This window comes from Helianthus annuus, chromosome 4, assembly GCF_002127325.2.
Source record: "Helianthus annuus cultivar XRQ/B chromosome 4, HanXRQr2.0-SUNRISE, whole genome shotgun sequence".
NCBI lineage: Eukaryota > Viridiplantae > Streptophyta > Magnoliopsida > Asterales > Asteraceae > Helianthus > Helianthus annuus.
The window spans coordinates 203,875,318-203,900,940 of NC_035436.2; the positions used below are offsets into that span (position 1 = coordinate 203,875,318).

Sequence of the window (25,623 nt, forward strand, 5' to 3'; positions counted from 1 at the left end):
TATCCGGTACCAAATACCCATCCCTAAGAAGGTGTATAAGTTCTGACCAAACGCTTTGTTTAATTAAAGCGTCAATTATTATATTATATACTAATAAAAACAAAACTCAATGAACAGTAATTGAGTAAATTATATATATATTAATTAAATAAATAGTTATTTCAATTAATTAAAACAAACTAAATCAATAGTGATCTAGGAAATATAAGAATATGGGGTATAGGGCGGGGTTGTGATGTGGGTTGAGTACAAACGCCCAAGTCACCATCCCGGGTGGGCTTGTGTTTCGGCGTAGCCCTTTGAGCAGGGGTTTCAGCCAGGGTGATGGGCGGGGCTATCAAGATGACATGGCGGGATCTCATTGGCCAAGACAAGACAAGTAGCCGTTTGGGCTAGCCATTGGCCAACGGCTATGTGTTAAAAAAAAAGATCTAGGAAATATTATAATATGGGGTATGGGGCGGAGGTTGTGGCGTGGGTTTCGGCGTGGCCCCTTGGGCGGGGGTTTCAGCCCGGGCGTTGGGCGGGGCTATCAAGATGACATGGCGGGATCTCATTGGCCAAGACAAGTAGCCGTTTGGGCTAGCCGTTGGCCAACGGCTATGTGTTAAAAAAGATCTAAGAATTATTAGAATATGGGGTATGGGGCGGGGGTTGTGGCGTGGGTTGGGTATAAACGTCCAAATAACCACCCCGGGTGGGCTTGGGTTTCGGCGTGGCCTCTTGGGCGGGGGTTTTAGCCCGGGCGTTGGGCGGGGCTATCAAGATGACATGACGGGATCTCATTGGCCAAGACAAGTAGCCGTTTGGGCTAGCCGTTGGCCAACGGCTATGTGTTAAAAAAAAGATCTAGGAAATATTAGAATATGGGGTATGGGGCGGGGGTTGTGGCGTGGGTTGGGTACAGACGCCCAAATCACCACCCCGGGTGGGCTTGGGTTTCGGCGTGGCCTCTTGGGCGGGGTTTTCAGCCCGGGCGTTGGGCGGGGCTATCAAGATGACATGGTGGGATCTCATTGGCCAAGACAAGTAGCCGTTTGGGCTAGCCGTTGGCCAACGGCTATGTGTTTAAAAAAATATCTATTCACTATAAATACTCACACTTCTATTCATTTTTTACCACAACTACTCCACCTCTTCTATAGTGATCTCTATCTTATTTTTAAAAAAAATTCTCATCCAACCACAATACGAAAAAATGAATCCTCATAATCGAGGTTTTGACCCGAAAAATCCGTGGGCATTCCAAGAAACACCTAGCCCAGCATCCAATCGTCCAATTGCTCCCTTTTTAATGCACTCCACGATGCCGGATATGACTGGTTACGCATCGTTTATCTCGAATCGTTTGAAGAATGATGTCAGTCAGTTTACTTACTGTGTGTATAAAAGGTAATCTAAACTGTGCAATTACTTGTATTGCTACGTTGTTACAGGATTTTATGAGCTCGGTACCAATCGGTACCGAAAATACCGTTACCGAAATCCCCAAAAGTATGTATCGGTACCGAATATACCTGGTACGGTACGGTTCGGTACCGGTTGGTACTGGTACAACACCGGTATTTGAGGGTAAAAATCGGTGAACACCGGTACCGAAAATACGTTACGTTTTAGTTCGAGCTACTTTTTGTTATTTGACATGTTTTGTCATTCTTATAGAACGATTTGGTTTAGCGCGCCGCAACGCACGCGCATGGTAAACAACTAGTTACTAATAAAATATATAAATCTATGACCAAACCCCACCAAATTTATCATATAGTTCCAAATAATACACTACATAGGACACACACATCATTAAATTTGTCAAGGACCGATAACTGAATGATGGATATTGATTTGGACTGGGAACTGAATGACCGTCTCATATATAATTTTTTTTTTAATAGCAAACGGGACTTTATTCCAACCAAAATAAAATCGAAAATTTTCAGCTAAGAACTGAGAGCCACCAATTATTAATAAAGAACAAAGGAAAACAAAACAAAACAAATTACATCAAGAGTACTATGCAATAAAATTGAAATCCCACCACTGTTGTCGCGAAATAGCTTTAAAACTTGATCTTTCTTTCACATATTGGTATGATTCTTCCTTTATACCTTCTATCACATTTTGAATTTCGCCCGATTTGCCATTGAATATCTTATCTTTTCTAACTTTCCATAATCTCCATATTGTTTGTAAAACGACTGCGTGAATTATTTTCCTTTAGTTTCGGCCCCTTTGTAAATCGTTTACTCCGTGTAACATTTGCTTCAGAGATTCTCCCAAGTTTAAATCACTGCACTTCACCCACTCGAGGACTGCTTCCCATATCTGTTTTGCGAACCTGCACAGCAGCAACACATGGTCGGCCGTTTCTTCCTCTGTATCACACATTCTGCATCTATTATTCTGTAAATTCAGCCCCCTTCCCCCTAAAGCTGTCGCTGTCGGTATATTGTTGTCGATTGCGCTCCATGTAAACATATTGCTTTTGCTGGACGCCCAATTATTCCAAACAAAGTCGCCACCTTGTATATTTAAGTCCAATTGTTGTGCTAACGTTTCTCTTACCGCTTTTAACCGTAAAAGACAGTTGGTCCACATCCTTCCAATACCACATGTCGCTTATTTCCCGTATCGGATACTGCCTAAGATGATCGTTCAGCCCCTCCATCTCCAATTTTTCGCTCTCGGTTTCTGGTGCTCTCAACCATGCCCATTCCCACATATGGCCTCCATTATGTACCTTATAACATTCCTTTACGAGTGCCCCTTTTTCTACAGCTAGTTGGTATATCTCCTGGTATTGAGTCTTCAGTGGTTCGTTTCCCAGCCATGTATCTTCCCAGAACATAGTCTTATCCCCGATTCCCACTTTGCTTTTTAAGCATGAATTTATGTTAATGTTGTTTTTTGCAAACTCGGTATCGATCTCCCCAATATTCTTCCATACCCCCGTGTGTGTTTTTTTTCACCGGAATTGACATAATCTTTCTTCTACTCCAATGTATTGCTTTTACAACTCTTACCCATATTTGATTTGGCTCCATTTTAAGTCGCCACCACCATTTTAATAATAATGCCAAGTTTAAGTCTTTGATGTTTCCAATCCCGAGCCCCCCGAAGTCCTTTGATGCTACTATTCTTTCCCATCTAACCCATCTGATTTTGTTCTTCATGTTGCTTCCCCCCCCCCACACACAAAAACTTCCTTCTGATTCCTTCCAGGGTTTTTATTACTGCTTTCGGACATTTATACAATGACAAGTAGTAATTTGGTAGGCTACCCAAAACTGAATTTATTAGTATTACCCGACCCGCAAATGATAGGTTTTTTGCTTTCCAATTAGATAATCTTCTATTGAATGTATCGATCACTTCTTTCCAATTTGCTATTCTGTTCATGTTCGCACCTACTTTTAACCCAAGATAAGTAAATGGAAACTTACTTGGTTTGCACTTGAAAATCCCGACCATATTCTCCACTTCTATTTCAGAACAGCGTACTCCAAACAATTGACTCTTTCTTGGATTAACTTTCAAACCCGAAGCCAAATAGAAGATTCTAAGTATCCTTTTCAGATTCTTTATATTCTCCTCTTTCCATTCCCTAATAAAAACTGAATCGTCTGCAAATAGCATATGAGTTACGATTGGACCATTACCTGGTAATTTCACACCCGAGAATATACTTGCATTCTTTGCCCTCTCCATCAGAATATGTAAACCTTCCATTGCTATTATGAACAGAAACGGTGACAACGGATCGCCCTGTCGTAATCCTCTTTTGTATTGAAACTCCCCCGTTGGAGATCCGTTTACTAGTACCGAGCCTCTTCCTGCAAATAAGATCCCCATAACCCAGTTCCTCCATTTTGCTGGAAATCCCATGTATGTTAATATGGAAATTAAGAATTTCCAATTAAGCGTATCGTATGCCTTTTCTATGTCCGCTTTAAACACAAAGATGCTTTTTTTAGTTTTGTTCGCCCATGCTACGATTTCATTTATAACCAATGGTCCATCCACAATATTTCTATCAGAGACAAAAGCTAATTGTGCATTCGATATTACACTTTTTATAACCCATTTAATCATGTTTGCATGTACCTTCGAAATGATCTTGTTTACCACACCAATAAGTGAAATGGGTCTAAATTCAGAGAGTGTCATGGGATCGTTCACCTTGGGTATTAAAGCAATAAAGGATGCACTGCACGTATGATGAATCGAACCATGAGTGTAGAATTGATTCATAACTTCCATTACTATCTCCTTGAAATCCTCCCAATATGATTTAATTAGTTTGAAAGTTATGCCATCCGGGCCAGGTGCTTTAGAGACTCCACAATCACACACTGCTATACGTACTTCGTCATATGAGAATGGTACTACTAACCCCTCCGCTTGGCCTTGTGTTAGCTTCGAAAATCCTTCCGAACCGATACAGGGCCTAGATCTTTCTGGTTCATCAAACTTCTCCTTGAAAGCATTCTGAAAGTGGCTTTTAATCATTATGGGGTCCGAGATCCACTGTCCCTTAATCTAGAGACCGTTGACCTTATTCCTTACTATGTGACTATTGACGATTGCATGGAAATAACTTGTGTTCTCATCTCCCAAGCCAAGCCAACCCATCTCATTCTTGCCTTTTGTTGAAGATCCAACAGTTGTGCCTAATGCCAGTCTCTCATCTTCGCCTTGAACCCTTGCTAGGTTCTTATTTCCTCCTCCGTGAGTCTCTTGTTTTCTACTAAATTATCAAGGGTTATAATTTTGTTTCGTGCCTCCGTAAGGTCTTTCTCCCCCTCCTCTTTTTTTTCTTTCGCTATAACTTTAGTTCATCTTTCATCATTTTCAATTTATGTGCCAGAATTTCGTCTTTGAACGTAGAATCATGTGTTTTGGCCAACCCTTTTTTAATAGCCTCCTCAAAACCCTGCATCTCAAACCAACTGTTGAACAGTCTGAATGGGGACGGACCGAAGTTGTTATCTGTCGTTATGAGAATAAGTGGACTGTGATCAGAAATATCCCTATTTAGAGCCAGCAGCGTCGCATTTGGCCATTTGGTCATGAATTCATCACACACTAAGACCCGGTCAATCTTGCTTAGATTTGCCCCATCCCCTGACATGAAAGTAAATTTCTTACCCCCCATATTGTATTCTTGAAGCCCGGCACTGCTTATGAAATTATTAAAATACAATTCACCGTTCACATCGAAATGTGATCTTTTGCTTCCCTTACTTCATTAAAGTCTCCAAGTAGTATCCAATGGCCATCAAAACTACTCCTTACGGCTAGTAATTCATCCCATAAACGTCTTCTGTTTGCTTGGATTGTTGATCCATACACATTCACAATTACTAGCTCCTCCTCAAGACCCGTTATTTGACCTTTTATCAGTAAGAAATTTTGATTTTTAATTTCTAAATTCTTTTTAAACGTACCTCTATCCCATATTGATAACAATCCACCTAATCTCCCTTTTGCGTCTACCTTCGAATACTCGAAATCAGAGCTATTCCAGAACCTCTTAATAATATTTAATGGCATATCCCGAAATTGTGTCTCTTGAATTGCTAAAAAGGAAATATTGTTTTTTGTTATGAGCTCTCTGATTCTTACCCCCTTCCCGCCCCCCCCCCCCCCCCCCCAGCTCCTTTGATGTTGAACGATCCGTAATTCATGACTGGCCGGCTTCCACCTGATCTTCCGTTACTGCTTCTCTAATCATCGCCTCTTTTTGCACTAGGTCAACTCCCAGCTCCACTCCCACTTTTATTGTTTCATTGATCTCCTTTTGAACCTCTATTGTGTCTTCGTACCTTACGTTCTCATGTGTTTCCGGGACTGTCGTTCCCACATATCCCTCTTGCCCTGAATCTTCCACCCAATCTGATTCATAGTCATCATCGAGCCTAGCACCGAATTGATCAATGTGGTTATTGTCTACTTCAGATATTCTTATTTTGGCCTTCTTTCTTTTTTATATGAACTTTATCCCTCCTACCTACTGCCCTCTTCTTGGTACGTAATCTAGATTCATCGGATAAATCCAAGTTTAGATCTGGAAGTTTCTTCATAGTAATGGTTGTGTCACTTCTACATCATTCTTGCCAGGTGTTAATATTCCAAGATTGACTTCTTTATCCAATAAATTCCCGTTATCCGTTTCCTTTTCTCCCTCCTCATTGAATACCACATTTTCCGGTGCCTCGTTCATATTGTTCGATACTCCTTCTCCAACTGTTGAGCTTCCTTCACTATCCACTTGCATAGTATCATCCTTTTCCGGCACCGGATTCTCGTTTTCCGACACTAGAAGGGTTGTAGCCCAGTGGTATGGTAATATGAAGTGTTGTTTGTTTATGTTTACTTGTCTTACATAACCCGACCCGATCCAACCAACTATGAGTCGATTTTTTTAATATAGCTAGGGGCCTAAAATCTTTACAATTTTCAGCACCCCTCAGGAAAAAGTTTTTGGGTCCGTCACTGATGGTGAGTTAGGTTACATATTGAGTAGATTGATAAATGAAGCAGAAAACATAAGTGAAATAACAATTTCGATAGCCAATATTCCAAAACTAAACAAAAATAAAGAACAAAAACCAACAATTTAAATTAGAAATGAGGCTATTAAAAAGTTGAGTAAACTTCCGTTTTGCTCCCTGTGGTTTGGTCATTTTAACGGTTTTGCTCCAATAGTTTAAAAATAGTCATTTTCCTCCCTGATTTTTCTAACTTATCTACATTTTGCTCCCAGCCTCTAACTCCATTAGGGAGGAAACTGGCGACAAACTCGAAAGATTAGGGAGCAAACTGGCGACAAACTCGAAAGATCAGGGAGGAAATGGCTATTTTTAAACTATTGGAGCAAAACCGTTAGAATGACCACACTTTTGTAGATTGGGTTAAGTAAACTGAATAAGTAGTTAAAGAATAATTATATAAGTTGTGTTATATACTTATATAGGCTTATGTTAACATACAATATCTCTTATCGTACAATATGTACGCGATCATCTCAGCCGTCCGATCCGGTGCGAATTCAATTTTAAACATGCGATTTATGTTGAAAAACCAACATGCGAAATTGCTAAAAAAACAACATGCGATTTCATCAAAAAAAAAAACAACATGCGAAATTGCTACAAAAAAACATGCGATTTCATAAAAAAAAACCAAACATGCGAAATTGCTACAAAAAAAACATGCGATTTTATCAAAAAAACCAACATGCGATTTCCAACATGTTTTTTATAACATGCGCTTTCACTATATCGTACGTATTGTACGTTAAGCGATATTGTATTTTAAACTTTCACTACTTATATATTCATAATAATCGGTGTTAAATTTTTTTTTATAAATTCATAATATTTTTTTTCTAAGAATGGCGGTTGAAAAGTTTCAACGAGTGCAGTTGAGATTAATGGTCCTATGTGGAAATAATGTTTCAATCCATGACCCCCACACCCCATAGCCTAAGCAATTCATTTCACCCTCAAACTCATTCCACTTCTGCTCTAACCTGTCCAGCCTTTTCCAAGCAAAAAAAAAACATAAGGTATCTTAGCCTTTTTCAAGATAATTTTATGCCCTTTTTATATTCACAAGTGTTTATAACAAAAAAGTGTTTTGATCCATAAACCTCTAAACTTTAAGCCATGAAGGCTGTTTAAACTACTATTATGTATAACAAATGGGTTCATTATGTTTGATGGTGCAAAACTTTGGATTATGGATCAAAAAAACTAAAGATTCGGCAAAAACACAAGTTTATAACCCTAACCGAAAAAGATAATTTACAAGGCTTGATATGTGATGTTGTACACATGTTTGTTGTGAATATGGTTTATAGGTGTTGTACCTAGACTCACGCAGGATCTGGAAGTGTAGAAAGTGCATAAACAAGCGAGAAACGGAAGGTATAACATTCAAAAACCGAATCTAAGTGCTCTAAAATTTTGTTTGAGCATAAACTGTGTCGTGGGAATTGTTAGTACATAACATTTTATAGGGTGATCCAATACAATAAAAATAGATTCTCTGCAAAATTTGATAATTTTTGGAATATCTGAGAATGTTTGGTGAAATTAATGGTATTTGATAGCGTTAATTCAGGAAAAATAGCAAACGAATTCATTAAATCCCCAAATTTTGCAAGGAGTCCGTATTTCGCATGAGAATTTCCCTAAATACTGTTACATTGAATAAACCTCTGTTGCTTTGTTTCAGACATTTGTTTGGCCAAAACAGATGTTTGGTCTTCGTGATCAGTGCACTGCTTCAACAGGGCTTTGGCCATTGATCAGTGGCTTCTTCATTTTCAACAGTGGTTCCAATGCTCTGAACAAATCTTTAAATGTCTTCAACAGATGTTCTGATTAGTGTTCAACATTCACTATCTGGGGGGGGGGGATAAGTTCAATCTAGTATTTATTTCTTGATATGACTGGCATGTTTTGGCTTTCAGAAATCATCTGTTTTTTTGTAGGTCAAACAGAAAATTACTTCCCAATTCAAATCTAAAACGGGATAAAAAGGGTCACCCTCATTCAACAAGGCTACGAAATGGAATGGACATCAAAGAAGACAAAAAACTAACCTTTATTGAATTTGTAGACAACGTGGTCATAATCCAGGAAGATGTCCCTTTAAGCCTAAAAGAATGGATGCCTAAATAGGTCGAGATGTCCCTCTAACCTTTATTTTTGTTTGTATTTGACATAAACGGGTCAAGTTTTAAATATTGTTTTTGCTTTTTTAGACTAAATTGTATAAATCAACCTTTATGTTATACCTAAACTGCATTTCATACCTTTCACTATGAAATCGGTGAAACCCAACCTTTATGTTCATGTTTTGTTACATCTTATAACCTTTAGGTATTGTTGTCATTTAATCATTTTCTTTATTTTCACTTTCCTTTTAAATTAAAACAATTCAATTTTTTATTTATAAAAACCCACCTACGACCCCACCCCAACCTTCTCTCCCTTTCTCTTCCTCTCTCGCTCTCTCTCTGCCTAAAGAGAACCACCCACTTCTACCTCCACCCACAGACAACCATCACCTCCTGTTACCGCGAAAAAAGAACAAGGTGACAATGACGGTGGTGCGGGGGTCCACATTCCACCGACATTCGGCGACCAGCACCGCAATAGTTGTCCCCAACATCATCGTCAACCTCCGCCGAAGGTGATGTCGTTGATGTTATTGAGGAAGAAGACGGCGACGAACTTGCTGATCGGTATTGGTGGATCTGACAGGGACCTAGATGTGGTGCTATGGGGAGGCTATGGTGGTGGATTTCATATCTCTGATTTGTGAATATATGGCTCTTGATTTTTTCTACATGATAATTTCAAACTTGAATTGAAGTTTCGGCAGGTTATGTAGCAATGCTGCCGCTAACTGTCCTCGGTGCCGCCTGTCACACCCTGACTTTTGCGGAATCGTGATTTGGTGTGACTTGCTTAATATCATTGCATTCAACCATAACAAACAACTATGTGATGAAACCGTGATGTCATCCATAAATTAAATTTTTAAAACATAACATCAACATTGTCTAGAAATCCAACATAGACATCAAATCCAAATGACAAACCATGATAGGATACACACTCTAAACCATTCGACACCGGATGACATCTTTTATTCCAAACAACACTTGTAACTTCAACGCCCGCCAGATCCATACCTAGTTTCCTGAAATACATGTAGTTTGAAAACATCAACAAAAGTTGAGCGAGTTCATGTGATTTGTATGAGTGCACGAATCATCCTTGATAACATTTGTAAGTATGTGTGTGTGTATTTGTAAACTTGGTATGACGCAACAAGGAACAAATCAATTAATGTGTAGCTAATACATTAACATGTGCGAAACGGCGTAAGAAGGCTCAAACCTAGCAGATTTTGCACCTGGCCTCCGGCGGTAAGACATAGTCACCTCATGGGCCACCCTGGTCCACATGGGTGTGGGCTTGCTACACCCAAATAGATCTATCATTCATGTCCCTCGGTCCTAACACGAGGATTAATGGTCTTAAGAGTGCGCCTACCCATTCACATGATCTAACAGTATTTTCCTTAGCTAACCATACCATTTGTAATTGTTTGTAAGCATTTAGTAACATGTACTTCATCCTCGAAGTTATAAAACCGAAAATAGTTAAAGAAAAGGGGGACATGAACTCACAGTTTTGCATTCTTCGAATCCAATGTAACTCAAAGCTTCCTCTAGAACGCACGACTACCTGTATGCGTACTACGGTTCATTAGCTGGGTGGGTCGTGCCTTGATTTAGTATTAGTTAGGCTGGCGTTTGTTTTTTGCTAGAAGCACTTCAGAACCTCTTATGTCTGCGCCGCGCAGACCACGCGCAGACATAAGGCTCTGCAGCTTGTTTGTTTTCTCGCAGACCTTTCATTAAAATAGGTCTGCGAGACCTCTTCTTCATACAGACATGAATCAATGTCTTCTAAGGTCTGCACAACCTCTTCTCCTCCACATTTTGAAAACACAGAGAACCCTTCTCCTCCTCCACCCTTCTCCTGCTCCACAGATCGCCGCCACCTCCACAGACCGCCGCCACCTCCGACGTCTCCCGCACATCTCCAGCCGCACCCTCACCACCTCGAGAACTCCACCGTCTCCCGCACATCTCCAGGTATGAATTTAGGGTTTTTTTAGAGAGAGACCATAGAGAGAGAGGGGCAGCAGGAGAGAGAAAGAGAGGGAAAGAAGAGAGAGGGATCGGCAGTGGTGTTGGGTTTTGATGGCGGTGGTGGTTGGTTTGATGGCGGTGGTGGAACGAAGAGAGATACAGGGGGGGGGGGGGCGACAGGAGAGAGAGAGGGCGGGCGACAGGAGAGAGAGGGAAAGAAGAGAGAGAGAGATCGGTGGTGGTGGTGGGTTTTGATGGCGGTGTTGGTGGCGGCGGTGGTAGCCGACGTGGTGGTGGCGGATGGTTGTGGTTGTGGTTGTGGTGGTGGTAGATGAAGGCAGAGAGAGAGAGAGACAAGAGAGAGGAGAAGGTCTGCAGTGTGTGTTGTATGTGTGTTGAAGAGGTTTTTATGTAAAAAACAAACGCTCTTCTCCTTGCAGACTGCAGACATCTGGTCCACCTCTTCTCCTGCAGATGCCTGCAGATGTGGTCCGCAGACTGCAGACCTTTACCTCTTTAAAAACAAACACCACCTTAGTGTCTTTGAGTACGTTCTTTGTGTCTTCAATATTATTCCAAGTTATATAATTATTTGTTAAAATATTAAATATTTTAACTTAAATTATATTTATTAAATTTTGGGATAATTGTTAAAACAATATATATTAACTTGATACTTTTCACGTATTTATACATGTATTTCCTTCCCAAGGATGGGTGTATTTGCATTCTATTCTTAAACTTGTATATTTTTGCCATGTATTGGGGTCGTATTCTGGTGTGTATTTGTACGTATGAGAATACGTATTTTTATTGTATTCATTAAGTATTCTTATACTTAATTTCGTATTAATTTTTTCGGAATATTATCTTTAATAAAAATATATCAATATATACTTCCAAAATATATATTTTGAGAAATATTACTTAGAAAATTTATTTATAATTTTCCTTTGGCAAAAATATTTGTATTTTCATATAAGTTCCAAAAATAATATATTTTCAAGTCTAACTTAGAAAATATATATAAACTTATTTTTCCCCATAAATAATATACTTCATATTTATTTGAGAAAATATATATTTCTTCCAAAAGTAATATACCTTCTAATAATTCCAAGAAAATATATATATTTTTATTCACCCAAAATAATATATTTTCTTCTTGTAAAAAATATGATATAAATTTGTAATAATTGGAAAAATCATATTTTTATTCACTTGGTGTCCAAAATACTATTTATCAAAATATACTTGCGAATAAATTTTCCGGAATATTTAGTAAGTTACATTCTTTTGTTCGGTTTCACCAATATTTTGTGTATTCTTTGTATATTTATTCCTTAGAATTTTGGTAACATTTTGGATTGAAATTTTTGGTATTTTGATGAGTTATATTATTTCAAGTCCTAAAATAATATAACTAATACACATAAAATACAATTAATCACACACATGGTGTCATCTAAATATATATTTCCCAAATACATATTTAGTCACTTTTATTTATAAAAACCAACCTCCAATATTTGTAATTTTGTTAGCAAAAATTATGACAAACTTTATGTAAAAATTCATGGTTTAAAATACACTTGTAAATATTTATTCAAAAATATTTTTCTAAGGGTTTAATTTTTATAAAAATTTTTGCCATAGTTTCTCCTAAAAATGGAGGTTTCCATGCCTTGAAGGCATATCATTTTCTTTTGTAAATCAACACAATCAATCCACAATCAACATTAAACAATCTACACTTACCAATTTTGCCGAAAGCAAGCATAAACTACCACTTCATGAACTTGAAAATTTATAAAAATTTGTAGTAACTTACTAGTGTATTTAGTAAGCCTTGTTACCCTTTAAAGTGTGGTTGATTCTTTAAAAACACAATTTTTAAAGAAAATAGATCTTTACAACTTGTAGTCACATTTTCTAAAAATGTTTCTGTGTGAATTTTTCTTGTTACACATATGTTTCTACACTTGTTTATCCTCTAAAAATAAGGTTTATTTATTTAAAATCCAAGATTAAGTAAAACTTGTATTTTTAACTTGGTTTCTTGGAAAATCACCCTTGAAGTTTTAGATCTACAAGACTTACATTTGATTTTAATCATCATTTCACAAGAAAACATTATATTCTTTCAAGTTCATGCTTTATGTGAGGATGATTCATTAAACTCTAACATGTTCATCCCCTAATCTTGCTATATTATGTTTTTAATCATGATCTAACAAGATCATATGATGATCTACATCATTTTCTTAAGTAACCAACAATCAACAAGTAAATCACACATAAATAACATAGTTTCTTCATAATTTAAGCTTATGTTCAAGTTTCATTCTCTTGATTCTTAGTGTTCTTCAAGTTAATCATCATGTATCATCTTTTAACCACTTAGATATGATGTAAAATGGAAAGATTAGTGTTCTTACCACTAGCTCAAGGCTAGGGATGATCAAGAGAAGAAAAGAGATGGATAAAAGCAAATAGAGAAGGTCCTTGAACTTCCGAAAGCTCCTAGTTTCCTTATGCAACCTCTAACACCATTGGATGTGCTTGGAATTAGTTGAAGATGAGTGAAAGATGGTGGTGGTTGTGTTGTTGTTCACGGCCGAAGCCAAGAGGAGAGGGAGAGAAAGAAATGGTGTGTTGTTGTGAATGAGAAATGAAACTTATGTCTTAATAGTTCTACTTATAATCCACGTCTTGAGTTTTACCCATGTATAATGTGTTCATAAAGCACCAACATAATCTATTATTAAATTGAAAGAAAATCTATTGGTGGGGGCCATGTTGGGCCGTCCATGGGTGGGGGTGGTAGTAGACTAGGTTTAAACCATGTAGTTAGTTATTAGATGAAATTCAAGTGTATAGTTAGGGATTTAGTTATAAGATATTTATATAGGGTGTTATGATTTTCGGGGACCATAACTAGCTTGGTAATGTTGAAACAGTGCTTCTAGTGAAAATTTGGTGCTTCGGGTAGTGTCCGGTTGTTCGGTTGGTTACTGGTTCGTTAAGGTGCTAAACTATGCAGTTTAGTGTGCTTTATGTTACCTTTTATGACAGTTTTGATTCCCGACACTTAGAAAAGTATTCAGGACCATTTAACCACATTTATGCATGATATTAGTGTGTTTAAATGCTGAATTTGCTGATTTTCTGCAGAATTCTACAGTTTAGATGAGTTTTAGGCACTTTCCGGCACTTAAACTATATGACATTAAACAATATGTGATGCACATGTATGTATAAACCAATAATCAAAAAGCAATTCAAACAATTAATTGTAATTCAGCACATTCATTAAGCTCTAATCATCATTTAATAATTGTACGGATACCTAGAATTTTGACAGTTGTCACACCGGCACTAACTGCCCTCGCCCTCCTTGCTGTTTTGTGCACTATTTATCTCTATTTTGCTATTATTTAGGGGCCGGTGGTGATTTGTGTTCAGACAGTAGCCAAAGGAAAACTGGAATTCATTTAGTGTTTAAAGAACTTATAATGGAATACTGATGATTTGTATTACTTTAGGGGCTGGTGATGGTTTATGTATAAGAAACTAGCTTGTGTCCAAACTAAGCGTTAATTTTTGTGTTGTCATTTTTTCAATCCTTTAGGTGCAGTGGTGGTGGTGGATGGATGGGGATGGTGGTTGGAGTTCGGAGAAGTGGCGTTGGTCCATGGTGGCTCCAGTGAAAGTGGGTTGTTGGGTTTGTGTAGTTTTATAATTGAGTAAATTACAAGTTTTGTCCTTTATGTTTGCATCAAATTTCAGGCGCTGTCCTTTAGCGCAAAAGTTGACAGGCGGTGTCCTTTACCTTTCAAAATCTTGCACGTTTTGTCCTTTAGGCCAAACCCAGTTAGCTTTTTTAGTTAAATCTAGTCATGTGCAAGGCACATGAGGGCACTATTGTAATTTCAGCATTCAAGGGGTTATTGTGTAGGATAAATTATATCAAGGGGCTATTATGTAAAACTAAAACAAAATAATTTAAGATATTATTTTTATAACCATATATACTAGGGTGATGCGAGATGCCGCGCGTTGCGGCGGCAATCTCTAGGTTGCCTATAGTTGGCCGAATTACGGTTGTATAGGGTCTTAATGCATTTACGGTCTTAAAGTAAGCAAGAGAATTAAAAAGCTACATGCTGGCGTTATACTAACTTCATTAGTCGGCGGTAAAGTTGTTACAAAAGGCTGTCTTTGTGTTGTATTTTCCTCGTATGAGGCATTACCTAACAGCTACAAAGCGGAGCTATACTACATACGTTAGTCGACATTGAAGTTTTTACAAAAGGCAAGCTTGTTGTCTTGTTTTCCCCATATAAGGCAGGCCTTGGATTACTGTACTTTAGGACCTGCGCATAGGCTTTTCACTTTTACAAAAGGTTGTGCCAAAAGTTTGTTGTTCTTTATATGTGTTGGTTATGCTTGATGTTTTGCCTTCCTGTCAGACTCTGTGAAAGAAATAATACCCTATTGATTAGTAGCAGTTAAAACATAATAATTGGAAATGTTAATAGTTAGTTATAGGCATAACAAATGTCAGACGTATAGTTTAATAATCATAACTATTTTAATCTCAAATGATAACTTCTAGTTTAATCTCAAATGATTGTGAAGATAAAAAAAAATAGAGAATTGTGAATTCAAAATCTATATATTACATTTACTTTTCACTGAATATGCAGGGAATTAATTAAAGTGGCTTGGTGATGGAATTAAAGAGAGCAGCAATTAGTGGGCTGAGTTAATGTTCAGTAGTTTTTGGTCCATGTGATTTGGTGGCCCAGTAACAATTCGAGATTTTAAGGCTGGATTAATTTACTTTGGGAAATTGGTATCTATGTATGGTTTAACTGAATATAAATAACATAGTTAACATTAGATATCAAGATTCTGCAAGATTTCAGCTGGGTATATCTGACATGTTCGTTTCTTGTTGATTGTGTTATAGCTAAATGTTAATTCTTGCTGCTTATGTATGGTCTGTTGGATTTATAGCGATAATTATATGTCTAGTAGTTTACCTGACAACTGTGGTAAAGGTCTCTTGGTTGCTGTTTTCTTGGGGTCTGGTGTTGCAGGTTGGATTGTTCTTGGGTTTTCTGCTTTGTTCACGGCAATGCTATTATCATTTCTCACAGCGATGTGCAGTAGCTTTGGTATCCCCTTTGCTGAAGTTATTTTGTCTCGAAACACCTTTGGGTTTCTGTTTCCCAGATTGATAACCATGTCACGACAGCTTACCTTGACAATGCCATTAAGTGCTTCGTTGTAGAAGACTACCTCTGTAGAGTCTGTGTTGTCTGTTATTTTTGCGTTGAGGCAGTACCTGTAGATGTAAGGCAACATGCGAGTATTAGTGTTTTATTCTGTATGACATATTATGTGTTATGTGTGAGGCTTACATGAAAATCGGTTCTTCTTCTATATCATCGTCCAAGCATACGAATCGGTCTTTTTCCGGATATGCTCTTTTGCCACATTTGGGACATTTCACATAGAACCAGGTGCGGAGGTTGTCGATTTCTGTTATTGTTGCAGTGCACGTGTAGTGTCCTTGCTGCTGCATTATGATTAAGAGGGATTCAGTTAACATATTTTTCAGTTGATTATTAAAAGCAAGGTTGGAATAAAACAATAAGTTCAGCATAAAACTATTTCGTCATTCTATATAAACTTAAAGGACATAATTCATAAATAGAGTATATGAGGGGAAAAAAGTAGTTTACTGCTGTCTTGTTGTAAATTTTCTTCTTCAGGTCAGCAATGGTGATGTGGTTTAATGATGCACGTTGTTCTGCAAGTGGCATTAATTCTTGAAATCTGTAACAACATATAAGTGGAAGAGTTGTTAAGTTCTTATTTATAAATAATAATTCAGGCTTAAGGGTTGAATGTCTTATAAACATTGCTTAGTGTTTCTTTGTATACCTGTTCACGTATGTCTGAAGATCTGGAATTGGTGGATTGATATCAATTGTAGTTGATGTTGTGGACTCGAGTTGTAGTTTGTTGAAATAAGTTACTGTGGTAGCAGTTATTGCGAATACTTTGCCAATGATGTCCTCTGTTTGAATCATGTCAGCCTTCTCATCCCAGAGAGTTACTTCGATTTCATTGCGCCTGCAACAAATGTCTATTTATTGGTAACGTTGCGATACTACTTTTAGGTTTAGGTTGACACATTACCTTTCATCTTGAATGACGATCTTTCGTAGCTTTTTTCCACTTCTGTACATGATGGGGGAAACCTCCTCTATACGGCCTATGTAGTCTGGTTATTGATAATAAACTTGTTAGTAACTAACATTGATTGCTTTATTAATTATTTCTTTTTTTTATATTTTTACATGTAAGCAACTTTGGTGGCTTCATTCTTGGCGCAAGATCATCATAGGTTGCAAAGTTATAATGGTAATTGGGGATGTCTTTGTCAAGTAAAGGTGTAAAAGTAGCCCTTTTCCCAATTTTCAGTGATGCGACATGTGGTACCGATGGCATGTATTGACGTGATGGAGATGAGACGTACTTGTCAACCGTGTAGCAATGTTGTACTTTGATAAGTGAGTCAAAGTATTCTGCTTTCGTAACATCTGCCACTGCTTCAATTGCATCTCCCTGTAATAGACGATGTTAATTTCTGGTTAGTAAAAACGTAAGTTAATTGACATTATAGAAGGTACCATAATTTGAGGTTTAGTAACTTACATGTAGATCAACTAATAGGTAACATAGGTCGAGCATTTTCTCCTTGTTTTTAAAGTATGGGATCCACCTTTTTAAAACTCTAACTTCAAGAGGTTCTGGTGGGTCTTCTGGCTTGACCTGAGACACTCTTTTTGGAGGCATAGTAACTGCGGCTTGGATGCTAATTTACGGGTCAACAAAAAGAAAATAAGTAATTAATGCAATGTAAAAATGGGAGGTTATGGCATTTATTATATTGGACTTTAGACAGTAGTAGACGTTTGTAAAAGGTTGCAAGATGTGAAGATGAGTCACTACTATAAAAATCGGAAAGACAAAAGATATGTCATATCTCATTAATAATTGCACCTATAATGAATGGCTAACTAAAAGAATGATACTTTTTTTTAGAAGTGGGGTTGCTTGTGAAGCTTACTGATATCTGTGAAGAGTTCATCCTATTAGATTACCAGTTAGTTGTGGTCTTTTTGGTAAATGTAAATTAATATAAAACATAAGAGTTATTGTACGGACAGAAGAACTATGTAGTGTTCATGCTTTTAAAATAGTGGGTTGGCCATCATAGACTACATAACTTGTACCTGAAAGGGTCGTTGGTAGAATGGCTATTAAGAGAGACAGATGCCTCAAACGACATAATTAACCTTAAGATTGGTTAATGTCTATCTGATGTAGAAAATCAGAGTAGACTATGTTCTTCGTAACATTCAATGGCATATCCCTCATTGGGGTTGTTAGTATTTTTAAAGAGTCTGGGGATGTTGCCCTTGATAATGCCACATATAGTTGACCATGGCTGAATACTGGCTCAGGAAGGTATACTCCGATCTTGTTAAGTGATTGGCCTTGGCTTTTGTTAATTGTCATCGCTTAGCATAGTTTTATCGGAAATTGCTTTCTTTTGAAAGTGAAAGGTAGTTCATTGTCCGTGTGTGTCAGAGATATACGTGGTATGTAGACACGGTGGCCAATTGCAGTACCAGTCATTATTTGTGCCTCAATCACCCTTGGAAGCAATTGTGTAATTATTAATCTTGTGCCATTGCACAAACCAGCTGTTTGATTGATGTTACGTATCAGCATAACTGGTGTATTTACTTTTAGCTCTAACTGATGTGGCGGTAGTTCACTAAAATTCAGCAAGTTCAAATACTCTGTCGGGTAAAGCATTTCAATATCACCATGGCTTCCTAATTTGGGTATTATTGTGTCAGTGCTGAGATAAGTCTTACTATTCCCAGGGTTGCATGCAAGAACCATGTTATTAATCTCTTGTGCAGTTTCATTTTTAGGACAAACAATTGCTTTGTTGTAAAGAATCTCAGTTGTCGGATTTTTCAAAGTGGTGTCGTCATAGATGAACTGAATAAGTTGTTGAAGCGCATTATCACTATAAGGTATAACATAGTCTAACGGGATCTCGATGTTTCTAGTGTTTTGGGGATCATCAACGTCTGGTGTTCCCAATTTCCCATCACCTACAGCAAGCAACCATGATGAGAACGTTGCAATCTTGGCTCTGTGATGTGCGTCTAGATTCGTACTTTGCAAGCGCATGTTTTCTGTCAACTTGCACACTTTAAAATGTCTCCATAGATATGATCTTGGAAGAGACGATGATAAAATAACATTTTTTGAAGCCTTTGGTATTACTGGTAAAGTTTGTCGGAAGTCACCCCCAAGTAATATGGACTGACCTCCGAAAGGTTCATTAGGTCTGTTCAGTAAGTCTCTAAGTGTTCTGTCAAGTGACTCAAAGCATCTTCGATCATTCATAGGTGCTTCGTCCCATATTATGAGTGTTGTTTCCGTTAGCAGCTGAGCTAGATGAGTGTTTTTCTTTATGTAACATGTTGACTGATCAGTTAGATCGAGCGGTATCTGAAATCGCGAGTGAGCCGTTCTTCCAGCAGGGAGTAACAAAGACGCAATACCGGATGCAGCCACTGCAAGTACAATTTTACCTTCAGAGCATAAGGCCGAGATAATAGTAGTCCATAGGAATGTCTTACCTGTTCCACCATAGCCATAAACAAAGGCCATTACTTGCTCCTTTCGCTCTAATGTGGACAAAACATAATCGTGTATGCTCTTTTGTTGTGGATTGAGAACAGACCGTGATGACATATGTTCAATTGCAAGTTGTTGCCTATTGTAATTTCTTTCTTCCATGAGTAGTCTATTTGTCACTGATGCAACAACTGTTGGATTTGGCATTGGCAACCCTAACTCGCACAACGATGAAGACGATCCAGTGCGCAATAATAGTTCAAGCTCATACAAAACATGTTGCATTTTATCATCATCGTTTAATAGACGATGTCTATGCACAACGTCATCAGCCATTCGATGCCAATGCATGTCCCACAATTGTTTAGGGTTTGACACCTCACAATATAAAAGCATATGTATGAATAGGTGTCGTAACTCAGAAGCAGTAGCCCAAGCAGCAGCCTCAACGAAAGTATATGACCATTCCCTGTCATCACCTAGTAATCCAAGCCTTTCACATGCAGTACGGTATGTTGAGCATACCTCTCCAGAAACTGTGCGAATGTCTGCGAAGGATCGACAACCTTTCTGGTGTGCCAGCAATAGACGCAGGTAGAACGTTTCACCACATGTTGGGTGTACGTAGATAAGTCTCCCAATCGCTGGTGTCCTGTTTGTTATTCTACGTAGCCACGTCTTACTTGAGGCATCCCATCTATACTCCGATAAAAAGTCGACGTAAGTCAAATGTCGTCCACTCTCATCAATACAATTGTTGTAAAGCCATTCTGTTAAGGTAGTACGCCTTGATAACGGGTTTCTAACAATGTTTTCTAATTGATCATTATCCCTGAAAGTTACACCTTGCATTCCTTCCAAGTGAACAGCTAAAACTTGTACTGCAGGATTCCTCTGATGAATGTGGAAATCAAGAATTCTCCAAGCTGACTCATGTGGACATATGAATCTTCCGTCAACATAGTTTTTAATCTCGTCGATTTCAAACGTAGTATCACTTTCAGTATCAGCAGAAGAAGGACCTTTACTAATGTTAAAACGAATACGATCAGAGCCCTTTGATATGTACTTAAAGAGGTACTTTATCAGCATGCTCCACCCGCAGTACTCGACATTTATGTGTGCTTGGAAGTGTAACAGTAGATCGCGGTTGTATGGGACAACGTACCTGTTATCAAGAGCAACGCCACCTTTGAGAACAGTATTCCCAGTCATCCATCTTTTATAATGTGCATATCCATTCTCGTCAATCATACTACTCTGTTGATAAGCCTTGGGAAAGTTCTTAGAGCACATACCGAATGACATGCATGACGCATTGGGTCTAACGGTACCGCATGGTCCATGTATCATGAAGTCGGTAACAATCCTATGCAGTTCTGGGACGATTAAAGGATCTGGAATTTCTGCTGAAATATACCTATCAACATGAGTAGCATCAGTTATCTTATTAGTTTCGGCTACCCATAACAATAAATGACAGTGTGGTAGACCCCTTTTCTGAAATTCAATGGTGTATAAATCTGCGGTGACATTCCCAAATGGCCTGTTATTACGAAGAAAGTTCACAAATGAGGCAACTTTCATATGGAAAACGCGAGCTATGATATCCGGACGATCCTGCTTTTTAAGCACCAGATACATAGTCAAATATCTACGAATTTCAGGCCAGTTGACGTTGCACGTAAAAGTGATGAAGTATTGAGGGTTTCCATGTACTCTACAAATCGCTAACGCATCCTGATAGTGCTTGTACATGTATCGTGGACCCCCCGTAAATGATGAAGGTAGAATAGTACGTTTCCCTATATCACGTCCCTCAGTATCACCACGGCGAATAGCATCATGTATGCCTTTCAATACGTCACTTCTTAAAGAACTTTGATTACGTCTGTAATATTCTAGCCTATTCTGCTCTATACACACGTAGGCATCAACCAGATATTGTTGGAATAGACGACCGCCTCGTAGCAACAATGTGTAGACGTTAAGACGATCGTGAAGTTGATAACTATAGAACATATTCATAGACAAATTTTTGTCCTCTTTTCCGGAAACACCCGAAAGACGTAGGTTAGGAGACCAACCACTCTCACCGTAAATAAACAACAAAGGATATTGCAAAGCCATGTATAACGGATGAAGATTGCTTATTCGTTGAGGACCAGTAGCCTTATGCCGAATAACAATGTCATATCCATCAGAATTGGGGTCTTGGTCAGTGACAATCGCACCAATGCAGTCAGGACCAGGTCTATCATAAGACAAAGAATTATATGAATTGTACAAACGAATTGAAAACGAAGGCAAGTCAGACGAAAGAGTCAAATCTCTAGCGTTTCTGAAAAGCCTCACCAATTTATTACATCGCTCAAGGGCTGTAAGAATTGTAGAAACAACATCAACACTTAATCGTGAACGTGTAGCGCCGTCAAAGAATCGAAGCCTGTTCACAACTTCGTTATCAGTATCATAGATATACAGCTGTAAAAATCTTGGGGGTTCATTATCTATGGGACACAATGAACCCAACGAATGATAAACCTGGCCCTCAACCTTAAACACATATGGCGCAGACCCAGTATTAATAGATTCGTCTACTTTGCCACCAAAAGAAGTCATTGAGAACATAGAGTTATAAGCACGTATATTTGCTAGAAAGTCTGGTCGATCAAACAAATCAACGAAAACCGACAAAGGATGGTTAGAAGCGATAGCTTCACACGTCCACTTTTACAACATTGGTTATATCGAAGATGACGTGTCGTAGACGTTGCAACTATACGTTCATCAAACCAAAAAAAAGCACCACAATGCTCACAAACATTAGTACAGTCTCCATTGTCCAAGTATAAGGAACGACCAGAAGAAGAAGAAACGTCAACCGACAAAGAGACCCTAGTACGTTTACGTGATGATGACATCTTAAAATATAACTAAAAATATCATAACAGTAACATCACAATAGTATTAACCTTTAAGATGCATGCATAAACAGACGGGTGACCAGAATAATAAGTATTAGCCTAAGAAAAAAGCCTAGTATGCTTGACATTTTAGAAGACGACTAAAGTTAGCATAACAGCAAAAAAACGATAATAGTATTAGTGTCTAACATGTATGCATATACAGACGGAAAGTGAAGAAAAATTTTAGTAAACCACAAAAGAAACAAAGAAAACTTCAAGAAGGCGTAAAACATAAGTTGTTAACACCTACCTTAAAAGTAGAGTAACAAACTTTAGAGAATCTTCAAACGATCCAAGCTACCTAAAAAAAAAGAAAAGGTTAAAAAGTTGTCCTAATCCGAGAACCTAGAATTTCAAAAACTGTTTGTACATTGCAACCTATATGCAGCCCAAGCATTCCTATATGCAGCCCAAGCATTCTGAAAGAAAACATAATTACAGGTTTCGGAAACATAATTACAGGCAACCTATAAATAGAATTAGATTACTATTAAAAACTCATGTTCATTACACTGATATGGTCGAAATACGTAGTCTATTCTTCATATAATTTATGATAACGATATTCCAAATCAATTGTTACCAATTTATGATAACGATATTCTTTTAACGTTTGGAAAAGAACAACAAAGTTTCGTACTTTAACATATTCCAAAATCATAGAAACCACAAATTTAAGTATAGGCATAAATTTTTAATCTTCTGCACATAACTTTGAACGCTTTAAGCAATCTCAGAAGTAAAAATCTCTAAACTATTTAATCTTCTAAACGGCTGCATATAACTTTGAACGGTTTAAGCAACCTCAAAAGTAAAAATCTCTAAACTATCTAATCTTCTAAAGGGGAAAAAACATGTACTTTACACCGACAAAATTTTTTGCGCATTCAAAAACTATGAGGTACAAATTTTTCAATTTAGGAAGCCCACATTAGAAACCTGGCATTTTTTTGTTAAGAAAACCCAGCTTTGTATTACCCACGCAGCCATTTACGAATTTTCTCTCCGGCCTATCTTCTTTTAAATTAAAAAGATCTAAAAAGGGCCAAAGACAATACAAATTCCAATGGCCCAATATTGATGAATTTTCGGCCGAAACTTTGTGCCCATGGAGTTTGGACCTGAAGGCGAATTGAAGTCCTTGTTATCACAGCCCTTAACTTATATTTGTGATCTGAATTTTATAGAATTTGTTTAGGATTTATAATAAAACCATCATTAATATTGCTAAAGACTAACCGTTTTTCACCCGAATAAATAACCAAAAACTTGTTGAAACACAATTTTGACTATGTTTTTGTTACAAAATTTAATGACAAATACAACCCATGCTAGTCATATTGTTAAACAGTCTAATAAAACTATCAACATCTTCCCAAGACCCTATCATTTGAGTGGGTACGTTTTTTGTTTGTAAGCTATTATCAACATCTTCTTGAAGTGGATTTACAGCTTTTAAACAAAATGACTAAACCACCCTTAGGATCGATGTGATTCTTTGAAGTGGATTTACCCCAAACAGTGTTTAACATATATTTTTTGCATTTATAGATTGTATTTAGTATAAATGAAAGAGCCTAACATAACATGTGACAAAAAGACAACCACTACAATTTCAATTAGTACCAAATAAAAGCATTACATTCGGTAAAAAAAAAAGTGAATAGAACATGGCCAACAAAGCGAATAGGAGACCGCGACATTGGATTGCTAGCCCGCCCCACGATCGGCTTCAAACTCCCGTCCTTTGGGCCACGCCCCAACCCAAGCATTTTCAGCCAACACACGCCCCAACCAAAGCCCCAAGCCCCATACCCCATAGTCTAAACAAATAGAAGAAAGAAATAATGATTTTCTATTCAGTTTCATCGAAGCACATGTTTAGCAGTAATGCTTTTGCATAAAGATGAACATTCTTATATCATTTGTCCCATTTTACTCAGTATACCTTTTCTTACTTTTTGGTCATTAAAAGATGGTATATTCAGTTGTTTTACTACTGAAATTAGCGTACCCGTGAAAAATGGCAACAAATAGAGATGACAGCAAGCAAACCTTGAAAACGATGTTGAGTCGATTGTCAGCTACGGAAGCAAATTCCAAACCTAGGGTTTTCAGAAGAAATAAGACACAAAAGAGAATAAATTGATAAAAGATGAAACCTAGGGTTTTGAGGAAAATAAAACACAAAAAAGAAGGAATTGAGACAAACCTATGGCAGCAACAATGATCGGTGAGAGTAAGAAGCAGAAGGTTCTGGATGGGCCTAAAAGAAAAAGGGTGAACACACGTGTGGTAAAGAGGTTATAAAAGAGAAAGGTAGGTGGCATATGCCACCGACCTTTCTCTTTAATATGTATATAATATGTCTATATATTTCTGAAATTAGAAACCATTTATCACCACCATCCTCCACCACCACCACCCTTCACCGCCACCACTACCACTACCACCTTTCATCATCTACAACCACCATACAATCAGACCAAATTTGCCCATAAAACAAGTACCAGATTCAGCCTATAAACTTGTGCAGATCAAAACCCCAAAACAAAACAAAATATATTTCAAAAATCATATGATAAATCAAAACAGATGCCTGGATTTTAATTACACATATATTCAAGAAAATCTTGAAAAGACACAATCATTTTTATCTCATATATCTTTGATTCGCTTGTGCAGATTCAATAGATCAAGTCCACGGCATCGGAGATTGTGGAATAGTGAAAAATCACATCCTTCCACCTCCACCTCCCACCACCAACACCCACCGCCGCCACATCCCAGATCGAATATTCAACGGAACAACGTGTGTTTCCGGCGAAAGAGAAAGGGGTTGTCGGCCTACTTCCGGCGAACTTCGATCGATGATGGCAAACCCAGAACGAAGATTCAACAGAACAACGTGGTTTGGTGACGTTCACATTATTTGTCCGGATCTTGTTGCTGATCAGAATTCAGTTGGGCGCTGAATTTAGAGATGTTTAGAACTCAATTCACCTCTAGGATCTTGTTGCAGTTCCGTTATCAACCATGAAGTGCTTATTCATATCTCCCACTGTGTAAACATGCTTCCCGGATTGTTGTTGGTTGTCTGCAGTGGTGCGGTGGTTAACGATGGCTTGGAATCAAAAATATGGTGAAGGATAGTTGCAGGTGTTCTTTTGATTTTGTGTTTTGAGTTGATAACATAGAGAGAGTGAAGAGAGCAGGGGTGACGGCTGCAAATCAAAC

At 37.8% G+C, this 25,623-nt stretch overlaps 1 protein-coding gene across 4 annotated transcripts; it reads right to left on the reverse strand.

The window, feature by feature from the left end:
• Positions 1-14,826: 14,826 nt before the first annotated feature.
• Positions 14,827-24,722, reverse strand: LOC110938089. Of its 4 annotated transcripts, none has more exons than XM_035988816.1 (12): positions 24,599-24,722; positions 24,401-24,491; positions 22,757-22,805; positions 22,637-22,683; positions 17,408-17,567; positions 17,050-17,317; positions 16,889-16,973; positions 16,631-16,822; positions 16,429-16,522; positions 16,105-16,259; positions 15,724-16,028; positions 14,827-15,150 (listed from the first exon to the last, which is right to left on the reverse strand). In XM_035988816.1, the coding sequence occupies exons 1-12, from the start codon at positions 24,714-24,716 to the stop codon at positions 15,119-15,121; spliced, it is 1,596 nt and encodes a 531-aa protein (XP_035844709.1). In that variant the 5' UTR covers positions 24,717-24,722; the 3' UTR covers positions 14,827-15,118. The 4 variants fall into 4 exon arrangements, with proteins under 4 accessions (XP_035844709.1, XP_035844708.1, XP_035844710.1 ...); XM_035988815.1 differs by having other exon boundaries at positions 16,105-16,262; XM_035988817.1 differs by having other exon boundaries at positions 16,105-16,262; positions 24,442-24,491; positions 24,599-24,664.
• Positions 24,723-25,623: the final 901 nt, after the last annotated feature.